The following is a 14,996-nucleotide window of genomic DNA, read 5'->3' on the forward strand; positions in this document are numbered from 1 at the left end:
GGTCCATGAGAGTGAGCACTGCAACTCCAACCCTTTCTCTTACAGGAAATTTTTTATATTACTGAACAGTAAATATGCCTGCCTTCCTCTGGAGGGAGGGACTCTTTCTCTACTCCAAGGCTGTATAAACTGCTGAAAAAAATAGTGTCTCTGCTATCAGGTATACAGAAATTTTAGAGACTGTGCAGACTTACCTCCCAACAGGCACTTCCTGTTTCTAACAGCTGAACACTCCTTATTCCCTTCAGAGTCTTCTTCCATCCCTATACTATAAACCCAAGACATTTATTATTTGAATTTAATTCTTGTCTATTTTATTTATTGATTAAACAATGTCAGGCATATGAAGAACATTCAGTGAAAACTTGCTGAATGAATAAATGAATGAAAGGTAAAATATATAAGAACTAATCACAATGTCAAAACATAGGCAAATTACTTTAAATTAAAAAATGAATAAGATGTACTGCTTTTCAAATATAATACTGGAATTTTAAAATAACATTTTATTGCTTGGAAAAAATACTTATGCTAAGTATAAAAAATGTATACAACCTGTAGGTTGAAGATTATTTCAATTTTGTAAGTAAAGACACTCACAATTTGTATAGGAAAATTATGAAAGAAAATGAACCCAAAATTCCAGAATTTTTAGATAGGCTAAGTACAGTTACCTTTATTCTCTTTTCTTCCTCTTTTATTGTCCAAAGTTTTGGAAATCTGTATGTATTATTTTAATTATCAGGAAAAACAAACATTCTTGTTTGCAAGTTTTTATTATTTCATAAAAGTAAAAACGTTTTAAAGAAGGCAAGCAAGCAGCCTGAATCTACAGAATTGCTTTTAATCACCTCCTCCAAGTCAGAAAACTTCTCCACCCCTCTAGAAGCAAGAGTTTCTGGTAGAACTCATGGCGGATATCCTGCTGGCAGTTAATACTCTTCAGAAAATGGATAATAAGGGTGATCAACAGCACTGAAAGAGAAGAAGAAATATTCATTTACAAGCTCAGTCAGTCCCATGATTCAAAAGACAGAGTTTCTCTGTGGACACAGTCAAGATGGGCTAAAAACTGTCAATTTCCAACTATGCCCTTACTTCTACCTTGACACAGACATGCAGTTCCTGGTCCGTGTGATCGATTCCCACATTCACATATAGTAGAAAAGACAAAATCATGTAGTTTGCTTAGATTACAGTTTGCCATAGGAAGTAAGAGCTGCGGATGAAATGTGGCAGTTATTTTTGTCCCACATATCACTTTTGTCCCTAAATCATGAGAACATTACACTGAGGATTATGTTGCTCTATTTCATGAATTCATTCAAGAATTCAGGGTCTCTCTGTTAAGAAATCTCTCTCTTGATGAGATAATATGTATACCTACATTACCATATCTGCCAAATGTAATATCTGCTTTCATACCATTAATTTATTTTGGGCTTTACTTATTTTTTCAAGAGGGGAAGGGAGGGAGAAAGAGAGGGAGAGAAACATCAATGTGTGAGAGAAACATCAATCAGTTGCCTCTCACATGTTCCCAACTGTAAATAGAATCTGCAACGCAGGCATGTGCCCAACCTGGATTCAAACTGGTAACCTTTTATTTTGCTGGACGACACCCAACCAACTGAGCCACACCAGTCAAGCTGCTTTCATCCAATTTATAAGAATATTTGTTATTCAATAATTAGTGTTACTGTTGTATTCCATTTTTCCCAGGTTCTTATTATCTTTTTTAAAATGTCCTTTTTTATTTGGTTTCATTAAAGAGTGCATTCTGAGGAATTCTGTGTGCCAGGAGCTGTGCCGTTGACCAAGGACCAGGAATACAAGTGCAAGTGTCAACACAGGCCTCATGAAGATCACAGATTTATACTTAAAAGCCTTGTGTACAGAAATGTTAGTTCCCACAGCTTTTTCATTTATAATGTTTTGTCTCAGAATCAAAACATATCTTTGCAAACAAGAAGGAGAATTTTGAGTTGTTTATTTTGAAACTAAATCTTTATCTCTAACTAAAGTTGTATTTTATTATTTATTAACTCAGGAAACCCAAGAAAACCAGAGGAGCTTATGCTGGTGTATGCCTCAGGGGGCACATCAGTCACTAGGGTCAATTAAATTTGTGATCCATTTAATAATTCAGTTTGGTGACATTACATGACTGAGGAAATGGGGTTTGTGAAAAGGATAAAAGACCAACAAAGAGATTAATTTGGAAGAAATGGATGGTGTCTTGTGAAAAGAATGTCCAATTATGAAGAAATGTTACAGACCCTTCAGGGAAGAGGTGGAGGCATCTTCACATTGTGATGTTCCCACATCTACACCCATTTGTCTTCATGGGCCCCTCCTCCATAAAAAATATTAATGTTGCATTCTACAGTTGTGTTAGGACAAAAATGAAGAGACATGGATAGATTCATTATTACGTGTCCACTATAAATTAACTATGTTTTCTCCTAATTTTAAAAAGACTTAAAGATGAAACATAGACTCCTATAAACAATAGAATAAATGGAGCCAGAGCTGCCTTGCCAGAGGAACTAACTGCCTTGCATCTTATGCCTCAAACTTTTTTAATGTTAAAAAGGAGAAAATATTCTTTGGACTGGGCCTAAGGGCCATTGTTCCCAGGAAACTGCCTGCAAGAATAACAAAAAGCAGTTATGAGCACTGGACTGATGAATACCAGACTGAAAATTTAAAACATTGTTTAGAATTAACATCACTGCCTTCTGTGGATGTAATATTACTCCCTTTCCCTTTCTTAAAAATATCCATTGCGCACAAGCTCCTGGCTGGTGGTGCGCCCGACTCTACAGACTCGTGAATAAACGCCTCACTCTGCTGCTTAAAACAAAAAAACAAAAAAACAAACATTGCCTTTATCTCCCAATAGAAACATTATGTGGGCTTCTGCCTGAATTAATGATCCCTGAAAAGCTATTTTTATTGATTCAATAAATGTTTGTTGCCTCTTACTTTGAATGGCCAATCAGTATAGTGGGACATAGGGACTGAACCTTCTGTGTTGAATGGATAAGTCAGATCTTTGTGGACATATAAAAGGCACAGAAATTAGGGCATAAAAGTCATGAATTCACCATGAGGCAAATGTTGGCCATTTTACTTATGGTTTGTCTTGGGCCCTGCTCACATTCTGTTGGGTCAGAGACTGAGCCTGGAGTAAACCTGTGTGAGGTCTCCAGAGGCAGCCCCTGTTCTACTTCTACACCAGAAATGAGGCCTGTCTCCCGGGTTTAAGGAAGCAGAGTTCCTCTGCTAACCTACATGCTATAGAAAACAGTCTGGGAATAACAGTCTACAAGTCACTTACAATAGTAACTTAAAATATCGGACATTTCTGTTGAGGCCGTCAATTGCTTTCATATCTTCTGGACTCAGTTCAAAGTCAAAAACCTGAAAGGAAGGAAAGAGTCACATTAAACTCTCCCGCAAGGCAGCAGACTTTCACCAGGAACATGAGAACTTTCTGTCTGGACAGAGGCAAGGAGAGCACTAGGGGAAGCGTCCCGTCACTACTTCTGCTGTACTGAGACCTCTCCTCCTGGGTTCTCCACATCTCCTTTCCCACTTTCTCTCCTCCTGTGCTCCACCTCACAAAAGAATGGCATTTACAACTCATCCATCCCAAATCTTTGTAGCAAGCTATGAAGGAAGAGCAACCCCCCCTGTAAACGCCTCTCCAAGAGGCTACTAACCTCAAGAAGAGCATTTGCTGATCAGCTATTCAACAATACACCTGCTCATTCTCTCTCTAGTCATGTTTACACCCCTATAGAAGAAAAATATTTATGATTGGTCTTTGAGACACTTACAGATCCAACATTCAGAGACCTCTCCCTTTTGAATAAAGTCTCTCAAGTTCAGATTTGTTTTTGTCTGATGATACAAATTAACTGTCCCCTAATGAAGGGTCAATTAATAAAAAAGCAGAAAGATCTTGGATAAGATGTCTTAAAACAGGAAGCTCATTATTTTATCCAGAGAACAATTTCATGGAAAACTCAGTGGCTCTATTTATACTATCTATTTATCTACCTATTATCTATCTCTCTGCCTTTTAATCATCTTAAAAGTATATCCAGGATGGATTTGGCTGTCATGGGAATACATGATTATATACCTACTTTTACCCACCCCTGTATATTAACATGTTGAGTTGAACTGAAAATTAAAATGGGATTTTTTCTGATTGGGTAACGATGAGATTTAAATTTGCCTATTACATATTTCCATAAATTGAATGAACTAAACTGAAAGCTTCAAGGTTCTGGAGTGAACATAAATAATACAATAAATAATATGCTCTAAATGTCATATTTTGCAAACATTAAACTTATAATGAAATTTTTAGCTGTCATCATAAAATGGATAGAGTTTACATAGTTTCTCATGAGGTTCACAACAAAATAAATTGAAGATCATTGATTGATCTAAGGGACCAGAAGATATATGAAGAAGAGTTTAGGGGAAAAATATATTCATTCATAGTTTAACTAGGTCAGTCTATAAACTTTTATATAGCTTCCTACCTGCCTGGAGCTCTGCTGGGGAAAAGATGCTAAAAGATGGCCCAGAGAGAGACCCTGCATTTAGCGTCTCACAGTCTAGAGGGCACCCATTCCTCACTCTGGAGAGACAGTGTGCAGCTGTACCTGGAGGTTCTCTTTGATTCTCTTCTCATTGAAGCTCTTGGCTAGGACCACCAGCCCCCGCTGCACCTGGTAACGCAGGGCCACCTGGCCTGGATTCCTATTGTGTTTCTTGGCAATGGCATTCAAGATGGGATCCTCCAGGAGAACAGGGCTATCCTGTTCCACCCTGAAAACAAAAGCAGAAAATGGAGATTTGGAGGGTGTATGACTGGAAATCAAGAGTGTGCTGCCCCTTTGCCAAAATTCCCCAGACAATCAAGAGGTGTGTGTTATGCAGTACATCTATTTGTCAACATTGGACAGCTAAGACTTATGCATGACAAGCTGTATAAACTTTATCATAAAATCATTTTAAGAATAATATTTGAGCCCTGGCTGCTGTGGCTCAGTGGATTGAGCATCGGCCTGTGAGCCAAGTGTCACTGGTTCAATTCCCAGTCAGGGTACATGACTAGGTTGCACGTCAGGTCCCCAGTCAGGGGTGCAAGTGAGAGGCAACCACACGGTGGTGTTTCTCTCCCTCTCTTTCTCCTTTCCCCTCTCTCTAAAAATAAATAAATAAATAAATAAACAAATAAATATATTATTTAAAAAAAAAGAATACTATTTGGAGTGGGGTTTGGAGTAGATGGATGTATGCATGAAACAAGAATGAAAGAATGTTGATGACCATAGAAGTTCAGTGATGGTACATGGGAGCTCACTACACTATTGTGTTTGCTTTTTATACATCTGAAGTTTTCCATAAGAAAATGATAAATATTGATTTTAGAAAAGGATTTCATCACCAATAGACTTGCTGACATAGATTAACTCTGATATTCTCATTACCACTTTGGAACTCTTTGGGATCCCAGGGCACTATAAGCAACAAGAACAATGTCCTTGGATTTGCAGAATTCCAGGAGTTTCCTCTGGTTGAGGTATGGATGGCACTCCACCTGTGAATTGCCAAGACCAGGAGGTGTCAGAATACATGAGCCAATACCATCTAAATTTGAAAAGCCTTTGAAGGAATATCTAATATTACATTAATATATGCACCATATTTTCCAGATGGGTTATTTTCTCATGCACCTTCTGATATACCTTCAAATACTATCAGTTTTCAGGAGCAATAAAACAATTTTCTGAATTTTCATTAGTATTTAAAATGATTAAAAATGGTTATACCCAGGCTGTGGCCTGTACATGTATTTGCCCATGGAAAGAAATAAAGGTTCTTTGAAAAATGGCTGATTCTACTACTGGGCCAAAAGGCTACAAATTGAACCTAGAATATCTTGCAATCTAGAAAATAAAGGAGACAGGAAGGACCCTGAGGGACATCAGAGGACCAAGCTCATTTGAAGAGGCATCTTCTGATTAAAATGGTGACAATTCAATCATCAATAAGGAAGTAACTACATTTGTTGAAATTCATGAATTCACAATTACGTATATGTGATCAAGTATTTAGATATAACCTCTAATTTACAAGAATAATGACAGACAGTAACATATCACATTGTATCACAGGCACCAATCAATAAAATAATTGAGGAAAAGTTTTAAGGAAAAAAGGCCTAGTTTCTCTCACAAATAAGTTGAGAGAGAGAAAGAGGAGAAAAGGAGTGAAGTACATATTATATTATGAATTATTTTCTACAAATAGATTTCTAGAAGTAATTAAGATGAAGAGTATAAGTATTTGAATGGTTTCTTGCATAATGGATATATAGTAGTCCCTCTATATCGCAGTTCACTTATCGCAGCCTCACTGTATCACAGAATTTTTTAAAATATTATATTTAATTATTTATCATGGGTTTTTCACTATATCGCGGGACTTTGTGGTACTGTATACGTATGTTGTTAATGTTACATAGGTTTAAGAGTGTAGAATAAATGTAAAGTTCCTATTTTGTGTGCAGTGGGGGGGGGTCTAGAACATAATACCTGTGATAAATGAGGGAATACCGTACAACTTTACATTATCATAATGATTGCGCATTGGCAACGTTGCAATTTTTATTTCTTTTATATTGTTTTTCTATTACACTTGTCTGAATTTTAACCCCATAGCTCTCCACTGCCCCAGCCCCCGACTCCCACAGTCAGTCCCTACCCTGTTGTCCATGTCCATTGGTCATTTATACTAGTTCCTGACTAAATTCTTTCTTTTAATTATGATTGTCTACGTCCTCACTTTCCACTACTTTGTTTTCTTCCTGGCTTTTTGCTTACCCATCAGTAACTGCTCCTGCAAGGTTTCCCATGAACTTTGTGTCATAAAATAACATACCTTTTCTATCCCTAGTTGCAGTGGCTGCTCCCAGCAGGATCCACTCATGGTTCACACAAACATTTTCAAGTGTTTTGTTAGGCTTCCCCACTACCACACACTCTTCATTTTCTCCCTCCCTGCCTGCCAACTTCTACTCAGTTACCTAACTGGTACCTCTTTGCCTGATCCTTAAATGTTGACATTATTGCCCTCTTCCTGTTCATTCTATGAACTTCCCTAGGAGAGGGAATCAATTTCTGTGGGTTTCATTGCCACCCATAAGGCAATGACTGCAAAATATGCACCTCTCACCCTGACCACCTGCTCGAGCTAAGACCAACACTGCCACCTGCCAACTCCACATCTCCACTTGGAAGTCTCATGGGAACCTCAGACCCTCCTCTGAATAAGTAAAGGCATGATCTTCCCATTCCATTCAACCCGTCCCTTCTCTGGAATTTCCTATCTCCATAAAAGGAACAGTCAAGTACACAGTTGTCATCAGCCAAAATCTTGGGGCCTCTCAATCAAGAAAGAGGGTATGAAGAGCAGAAGCAAAGATGTTCCATGGGCACAGCCTCACCTGGTTGCAGACGGGCTTGTACTTGAGCCCTGGCTTGCTCAGGATCATCTCGAGCAGTTTGTGATTGAAATTGGACACTCCGATGGACTTGGTTAAACCTGCATCCTTACACTTCTCCAGGGCCTGGGGAGGAAGGATATGTGTGGTTCAGCCCTTTCATCTGACAGTGAACTTTTTAGAAACTAGAAATCTGTCTTAACATAAATAACAATTTGGCTGAACCAAACAGCTTTAATACTTGGATATATTACTTCCTAATATATTTTATTCCTTGAGTCCTTGGGTCTGTGACATGTATACCCAGGGCAATAATTCGACATTAAGAGGATTTTTAAGTTCCCCACACCTCCTTGCCCCCTTCTATGGTGCATATTTTGCTGCTAGGCACATAATAATAGTTCCCTGACAAATGGTGTCATAATCAAGGGCAAAGAGTACTTCCTCCTTCCTCTTTCCTAGATTGATGAAGCAAGTGTATGGAATGAAATGCAGAAGTGCAGGCTTCACTCTCCTCCTGCTAAGCAGACAGCAGCTTCCCCTCAACCCTGGTGTGTTCATCTGTCCTGGGATAGAGCTCTAACTCCTCTGGATTTTGCTTCTGATGATATCTCTTTTAAAGCTCACAGGCTCTACTTTATCAGTGGGCAAAAAAAACCCTACTGAGAACCACAGAACTTTACATTAAAAATAGGCCACAGCTGTGATTTTGTTTGTTCCCCTTGCTTTTCAGCTGAAAACTTCAAGGTATAGAGGACTTTGGTGACATGTCTAAGGGCAGACACAGACGGGGTCAGAACCCATTTCTTCTGGGCCCCATGCAGTGATGTCCACCTTGTCACAGTGCCTTTGGGTGGCAGTAGCAGTACCTACCTCCCAAGTGTCACGCAGGTCCACTGTCTCTAAAATGACTTTCCCACTGGCATCTGTTGGCAGAAGCTCCTCTCCAGGCTGGAATACAGGGAGGAGGAAGAAAGATTTTTTTTTTTTAAAGAATAATCTTACTGGTGCCGAAGTAGTTTGGTAACATAACATTGAAGAGGCTGTCATTACTAAGCAAAGAGTGTGTGTGATGTGTAGGGCAGGCTTTGGAAGACTTTTGAAAGGAAGACCAGAATCACTTGAGAGACTGTAGCAAAGTACCTCTCCCTCAATTACCTCCACTTTCCTGTCCAAATGCCTCCCCCACTTCACCCCCCCAAATTCACTAAGAGTTCATTACCGTTTGGTGCTATTGATTTTGTTTCACAAGGACAGGCTGAGGCTAAGTTGTGCAATACAAACCATCCCATGGGGTCTCCCTCTTGATTGGGCTGAGAGGTCCTTATTCAAGGGCCCCTCCTCCTAAAGAGGTGTGCACTTCCCATTGTGTCTCTACTGTCATTTGTACTCAGCTTTCTTGAGAACCCTCATCACTAAGGGACTACAGACAGGAGCACATCACTTAGATGTGGAGGGCAGTGACCTCAATCCTTTGAGGTGGAGGCAGTGAGATCACTGATTGTCATCCTTCTGAAGGCTCTGGGATGAGGATAAACACTCTCGATGGTGAGGAAACACAACTCTCAAGGAGAGTTCATTGAGCAGTTCTATCCACCACACTCACATCTGCACCTCTTGGTAAGAACCCAGAAAATCTAGCTGGAATCCGAGAGTGGAGGTGCAGCAGCTGTGCAGAAATACTCTTGGGCGTGACAAGGAAAACAAAAGCTGACCTTCAGAGCTATTGGAGAATGAATGATGAAGAGATCTACATAGTCCAGTTCAAGTTTCTTCAGTGATCTTTCCAAGGCTGGTCGAACCAGTTCTGGTCGAAGGAAAGTAGCCCAAAGCTGTAGTAACCAAAAGAAATTTAAAAATGGCTTATGATGTCACACATTTGGGAAACAAAACTAAACATCATATAGTTAAGAGATTGAGACATAAGTAACAAACCACTGTGGTGGTTTAAAAATAGGAAGTTCTGGGGCTAAACTTATGTTACTTAGTATAAATGAGGTTCTTAATGGGATATTTAGATTTGAGTGACTGTAAAAAAAAATAAAACCTGTAAATACAAGTTAATGAGCCAGGAAAAGCAACCAAATGTTTCAAGGATTAGAAAAGTCATCTTTGAAGGAGAGTGGAGAAATGTCAGGCAAGGGAAAAAGGAATCCACTGCCCTACGTAATAAATGCCTCGAAACAGGGCCACTGAGAGGTTCACATTCTGAAAACAAGTCATCATTGATATAGACACACAAAGGACCATTTGGGAGAGACCATGGCTCTTGTTATGTTGGAGCAGGGTTTTCCACCTAAGAACATTTTTACAGATTTCAGTAACTCACTGCTGACTTGAAAACAGTATTTCCTAGTCTGGCTCCCCTCTTGGGATAATATGTCAGCATTCCTTGGATATGTCCTGAGAGAATTTGCTGAAAAATAAAGGAGTGGACCCACTCTGCAGTGGCTCAGTCAATGCACACAGCAGACGAAGAGCGTGAGTATCTTTATTCCTATTTCACATGTGAATGCTGACCCATTTCAGAGGGGCTGAGTAAATATATCGCACCCTTAACACATTCCAGAACATGGAAATCCTTTTCTGTTTTCCTATAATGGGCCTTAGCAATGTTAGGAGGTAAATGAATTATTCAAACCAAGACCAAAGACTTTTGATATTTTTTGTTTGTTTGTTTTTTCAAAATAATGTTTCTGTTCTGACAGCAACACCTCAGCTCTCATCCACAGCACCTTGGTGGTGTAGAACAGGTCCTCTCTCTTCACAGTGCCATCCGCGATCTTCTCTCGAATGGCCGTGCCGACCTCCTCCTCGTTTTGATAGACGTATGCCGCATCAATGTGACGGTAACCTACATCAATTGCCACTTTGGTGACCTCAACAGCCTTGCTCTTAGGAACCTATAACATGTAAATAAGGAGGTTTGGCAATTAGCCTGACTCAGAGAGAAGCAATTTATTTCCTTAAGAGTATGTTTACCAGCTATTTCTACGTGACTCCTCTTCCTGTTGGATGGAGCAAGCCTTGGTAACAAACCTGGATCCTGGAGGCATGGATTAAACTCCTGTATAACCTCTAATATAAAATGAATTAGTGAAATGGTCTTCACCATGCAACATGGGAAATCAAGTCAGTCAATAAAGGATTTGTTCAGTGTGCACAAGAAAGACATAGTACCTGGCATGCTCTCTCCTCCTCACTCTCAGTTTCCCACTTAGGGGATTTCTGTTGCCTGTTTGCTCAAATTCAGGATCTGCCAGTTTTAAGAACCTGGTTCCCAGTGAGGAAATCCATCAACCAGGTGGCACAGGAAGGGTTCCACCTAACCCAATGCCATGGCTGCCCCTAGTCACTCGGGGTCCACCTGCCAACAGATTCTGAGTTTACAAGACAATTACTAAATGGACAGTGGCGACTGAGCCTGCTTTTCAGAAGTAGATAGAGTGGCCTCTATATGCTGGCGGCAGGAAGGAGCATGTCTGGAGTTCAGGCAAGTCACTAGGGCAGCTCTTGGTGCTTGCATGCCTGGGAGTAAGCATGAATGAACAACGTTAGCAATTACCGCTGGGCAAGGGTGTGGTAACCAGGTGCTCAGGCTGTCAGTGATTACTCCATTAGGCAAACGACCTAGGCCAGCAGAAGTACTGCCTGAGTGTGACAGGGGTCTAAAAGGGTTGGCAGTGGGGACAAGGAAAATTATAATGGAATTTAACCAACTGGAGCAGTAGGGAATTTTAAATCATGGTTTTGTTGTTGTTGACTGCATATAGAGATATAATATTTAATGACAACATCATGAATAATTTTTAAATCTCCAACTTTTAAATGGGTCGTTAAATTAATTCTCCTTTCCAATAAGAAAACATTACGAGTCCTCTGCCTGAAGTTCATACATTCTACATCATGTAATTTTTTTATCCTTCTGTTTCACACAAGGTGGGTAGGGGTGTCTTGGTCAGCATCAGAGCTTCTGTGAAGGAACTGAAGTAGAAGTGTGCCTCTTCTACTTGAATGAAGCCCATCTCACTGCTCATTAGAGTGCCTGTTTCTGACATCAAGCCTTGTTTAAGCTCAGCTCACCTCCTCCTTGAAGCCTTCCCAGAACACCCTAGTTCACATCAGCCTCCCTCTTTCCAAACATCTCAACTTCCCCAAGAATTTAGTGATATAGTATCAGCATTGTTAGGTAGCTGTTTGCCATGCATCAAATGTCTTTATCTAGTTGTCCAAACTCCAGAGAAGCAGAACTATGTTCTGTGCAAACTTCCTCTACTGATAGTATATATTTTAATATTATGGAGAAGTTTATTCTTGGTTGTGGAGTTGGTTACTTGATTTAATTAATAATTACATATTCTACCTGGATTATTTTGAGAGCCACACACATAAAATCAAAGAGTTCATTGTTCCTCTCTGCCCACTAGGCCAAACACTGGTTTATTCATCCTGATATTTATCCTAGGCTCTGAGGTGGCTAAAATCAACATGCTGGTTTCACAAACAAGGGGTTACATGAGGCTGTCCCTTGGTCAGCATCAGAACTTCTGTGAACGGACTGAGAGAACAGGACACTGGAGCCAGATCCAGGACAACCCTAGCAAGAGCAGGTGGATGCAGAATGAGCTGCTGCTCCTCACCTCACCACACAGGCACTTCCTGGAGGCACAGTTGGCACAGCATTTATACAGCCTGCCTCAAATTTCCAGTGTTACATGCCTTCACTACTGACTGGGACACTGAGTTTGCAGGTTTCCCAGAAAACACACCTGACTGGTCAGAAGGAGGCACAGGCACACATGCTGGCCCACGCCTCTTGTTTCTGCCATGACCCTCAGTAAACTGGTGTTGTGATTGGGGGAGTTGCATTTAGAAAATAACTCTGATGAGGGTGTAAAAGAAGTTTCTATTTCGCTTAGCACCTTTTGTACTGTACTCAGCAGATGTACATTCTTATACGGGGATTATGAGATGTTTTGTTCTACTCTCAGCCTTTAACAAGAGTATTGGGTTGGCCAAATGTTCGTTTCATTTCCTCTGTTAAATAAAAAACACATTTTTAATTTTCACCAATAACTTAATTGATTTGTATATTTTGAGTATGTCAGCTATCTCCCATGTGGTATAACATTTATTGTTCTTAACGTCTTGATTTGATCATTGTCAACTTCAACTAGTCTACTGGACCGTGAAACATTCTCCAGTGAGAAGCATCCAGCAAGAAACTTCGCAAACTACTTTTGACATGTTTGATCAGTCACAGCACCTTCTTCATACACTGCACACACACACACACACACATATATATATATATCGTCGGCAGCGGCGGCGGCGGCGGCAGCCATCTGTCTCGAGAGACTATGGTGTAGCTTCTTAAGAGTCTATCTGCACCGCCGGGAATGGTTGTGCAGTCCGACTCGGGAGTGACATGGTATCTGTCTCCTCCCGTGTTGAATCGACATCTTGCGATGACGCTGGAGTGTCCTCTCCAGTGAAGCTGAAGCTACAGAGCCTGGGCAGGGTGATATGGAGGGTCTGCTGTTGCCCATGCAGCAGACCCCCCCTCTCTTCGCAGCTGAAGGGTCCAAGGGAAAGACGGAGTCAATACAGCTTGGTTTCAGGTGCGCCGCAGGAGTTGCCGGTGTTGACTACAGCGTCAAACCGCCTTAGGGACTCCGGCTCCGGATTTTCTGTCGGGGTTTACTCCCTTAGCCTTTCCCCTGAAGAGGTATGCCACAAGGCAGTGGAGGTTTTTTGGAGTCAGAGTTTTCCTTCTCTGATGTGCCCTGACTGGAAGATCGAACCAGCGACACTTAGCTCGCAGGCCGACGCTCAATCCACTGAGCCAAACCAGCCAGGGAAAATATATATATATATATATGTATATATATATATATAGCATTTCAGTTGTGCTTTTACCTTTCTTGATAATAAAGCCTAATATGCTGAAAATGTTGTGTATTTTATTTCATCTACAATATTAAAATGGCTACACAAAAATCCACCAATTTTGATACGTTTTCTTAAATGCATACTGATATAATAGTTGTCAAAATACAATCTAATAAAATCCTTTTGAATAAAGTTAAAGACAACTGAGCACTACTAGAGCCATCTTACAGGAAAAAACAAACAAATGAATGAACAAACTTTTCGGCCAACCCAATAATAAGAGTTAAATATAATGTATGTCAGACATACCCTGCACTTGAGCCATTACAGTAGATACATGGAAAATCATGAGATTGCAAACAAACTGGCTCTGTCTAACAGTTATTAGCTATTGATATTTTATGTCATAGCTCTATGGAATGGATTGGTCTCTGTAATTTATGGGGTCAATGCCTCCCAGGCAACCACAAAGCTGCCCCTTCCCCACAGTGACCAGAGTTTGACAATTTAAGTGCTTTGCAGTCAACCACACAGATGAGCAAATAATACAACTGACAGGAAGCACAATTCGGACTCAATTGCTACACATGCCTCCTCAGGTTTCCTTTCTAAATGCCTAAGGCTTGTTACAATTGTGGCTCCTTAAATGACAGAGGTTTCAGTGACTGAAATCCTCTGGCAAATCCTTCTAGCCTCACAAACCCTCAGCAAAGCTGCCAGAAGCAGTCACGTTAGCTCTCCTCTCCTCCTGGGTCCACTGCCCATCAGGAATTTTTGCAAAGAGCAGAGTGACCCTGACCAAGGAGCAGATGGGTCCAGAAAGAGCAGCCCAGCTTAGATTTTAAACAATAAGAAATAGGAAGAATCATACTACTTCCACGGGCTACTTGCTGAGGAATTAAAGAAAATGATGCAGGTAAAGTGTGTAAAATACATTGTAAGCATTTCATATACACTAAGTAACCAAAACAATAGTAACAATAGTGATAATAGAGATAAATCACCCTCAGAATTATCACCTCTGACTCCCCAAAGTCAACAGCTCATCGTCCCACTTAGTACAAAGTCAGAGATGGTGAAATGGAGGCCACATAAGTCTTTCCAAATCACCCAGCATGAACTAGGCCGTTCTAGAGCTGTTTGCCCTCTGGTCCTCTGGGTTTGACTTACGTCTTCAGGCGCATAAGTGCCAAATCCAAGAACTGGCATGAAGTGCCCATCATTCAGTTTCACAGAACGACTACGTTTGGGGTCCATTACCATTCACAGTCTTGGGTAAGCTGACTCTGTTCCCTTCCTATCACTGACTGCAAACCAAGTACAAGGCGAGACCCCAGCATTGTTTATTTCTACCAACCACAAGTGAGGCGGGGCTAGGATTGCAGCTGTCCGGAAGTTCACATTGAGACAAATCAATCAGCTGACTTCCTTGTACCTCTTCCAAGTCCTGGCAGGCACAGCTCTGGAAATACTGTACAGAAATGTCACACACACTACAGGAGCTGGATTTTCTCTCCAGTATTTCTCATCTGGACTCCTAAGTTAAAAAAAGAAATTCAACGTATCAAGTTGT

The 14,996-nt window shown here is 40.6% G+C and overlaps 1 protein-coding gene across 1 annotated transcript; it reads right to left on the minus strand.

The window, feature by feature from the left end:
- Positions 1–757: 757 nt before the first annotated feature.
- LOC150019502 (aldo-keto reductase family 1 member C8-like) lies at positions 758–14,768 on the minus strand. The gene is made up of 9 exons (XM_090266452.1): positions 14,594–14,768; positions 10,267–10,434; positions 9,247–9,363; positions 8,405–8,482; positions 7,535–7,657; positions 5,517–5,626; positions 4,686–4,851; positions 3,344–3,426; positions 758–975 (listed from the first exon to the last, which is right to left on the minus strand). The coding sequence occupies exons 1-9, from the start codon at positions 14,684–14,686 to the stop codon at positions 933–935; spliced, it is 981 nt and encodes a 326-aa protein (XP_090122578.1). The 5' UTR covers positions 14,687–14,768; the 3' UTR covers positions 758–932.
- Positions 14,769–14,996: the final 228 nt, after the last annotated feature.

This window comes from Furipterus horrens, unplaced genomic scaffold (assembly GCF_987537825.1).
Source record: "Furipterus horrens unplaced genomic scaffold, mFurHor1.1.pri manual_scaffold_2, whole genome shotgun sequence".
NCBI lineage: Eukaryota > Metazoa > Chordata > Mammalia > Chiroptera > Furipteridae > Furipterus > Furipterus horrens.

Coding starts and splice junctions, on each gene's coding strand:
- LOC150019502 (XM_090266452.1), bottom strand. CDS start 14,686: ATGGTAATGGACCCCAAACGTAGTCGTTCTGTGAAACTGAATGATGGG. Junction 10,435..14,593: donor GCACTTATGCGCCTGAAGAC/GTAAGTCAAACC, acceptor TACATGTTATAG/GTTCCTAAGAGCAAGGCTGT. Junction 7,658..8,404: donor ACCTGCGTGACACTTGGGAG/GTAGGTACTGCT, acceptor CTTCCTCCCCAG/GCCCTGGAGAAGTGTAAGGA.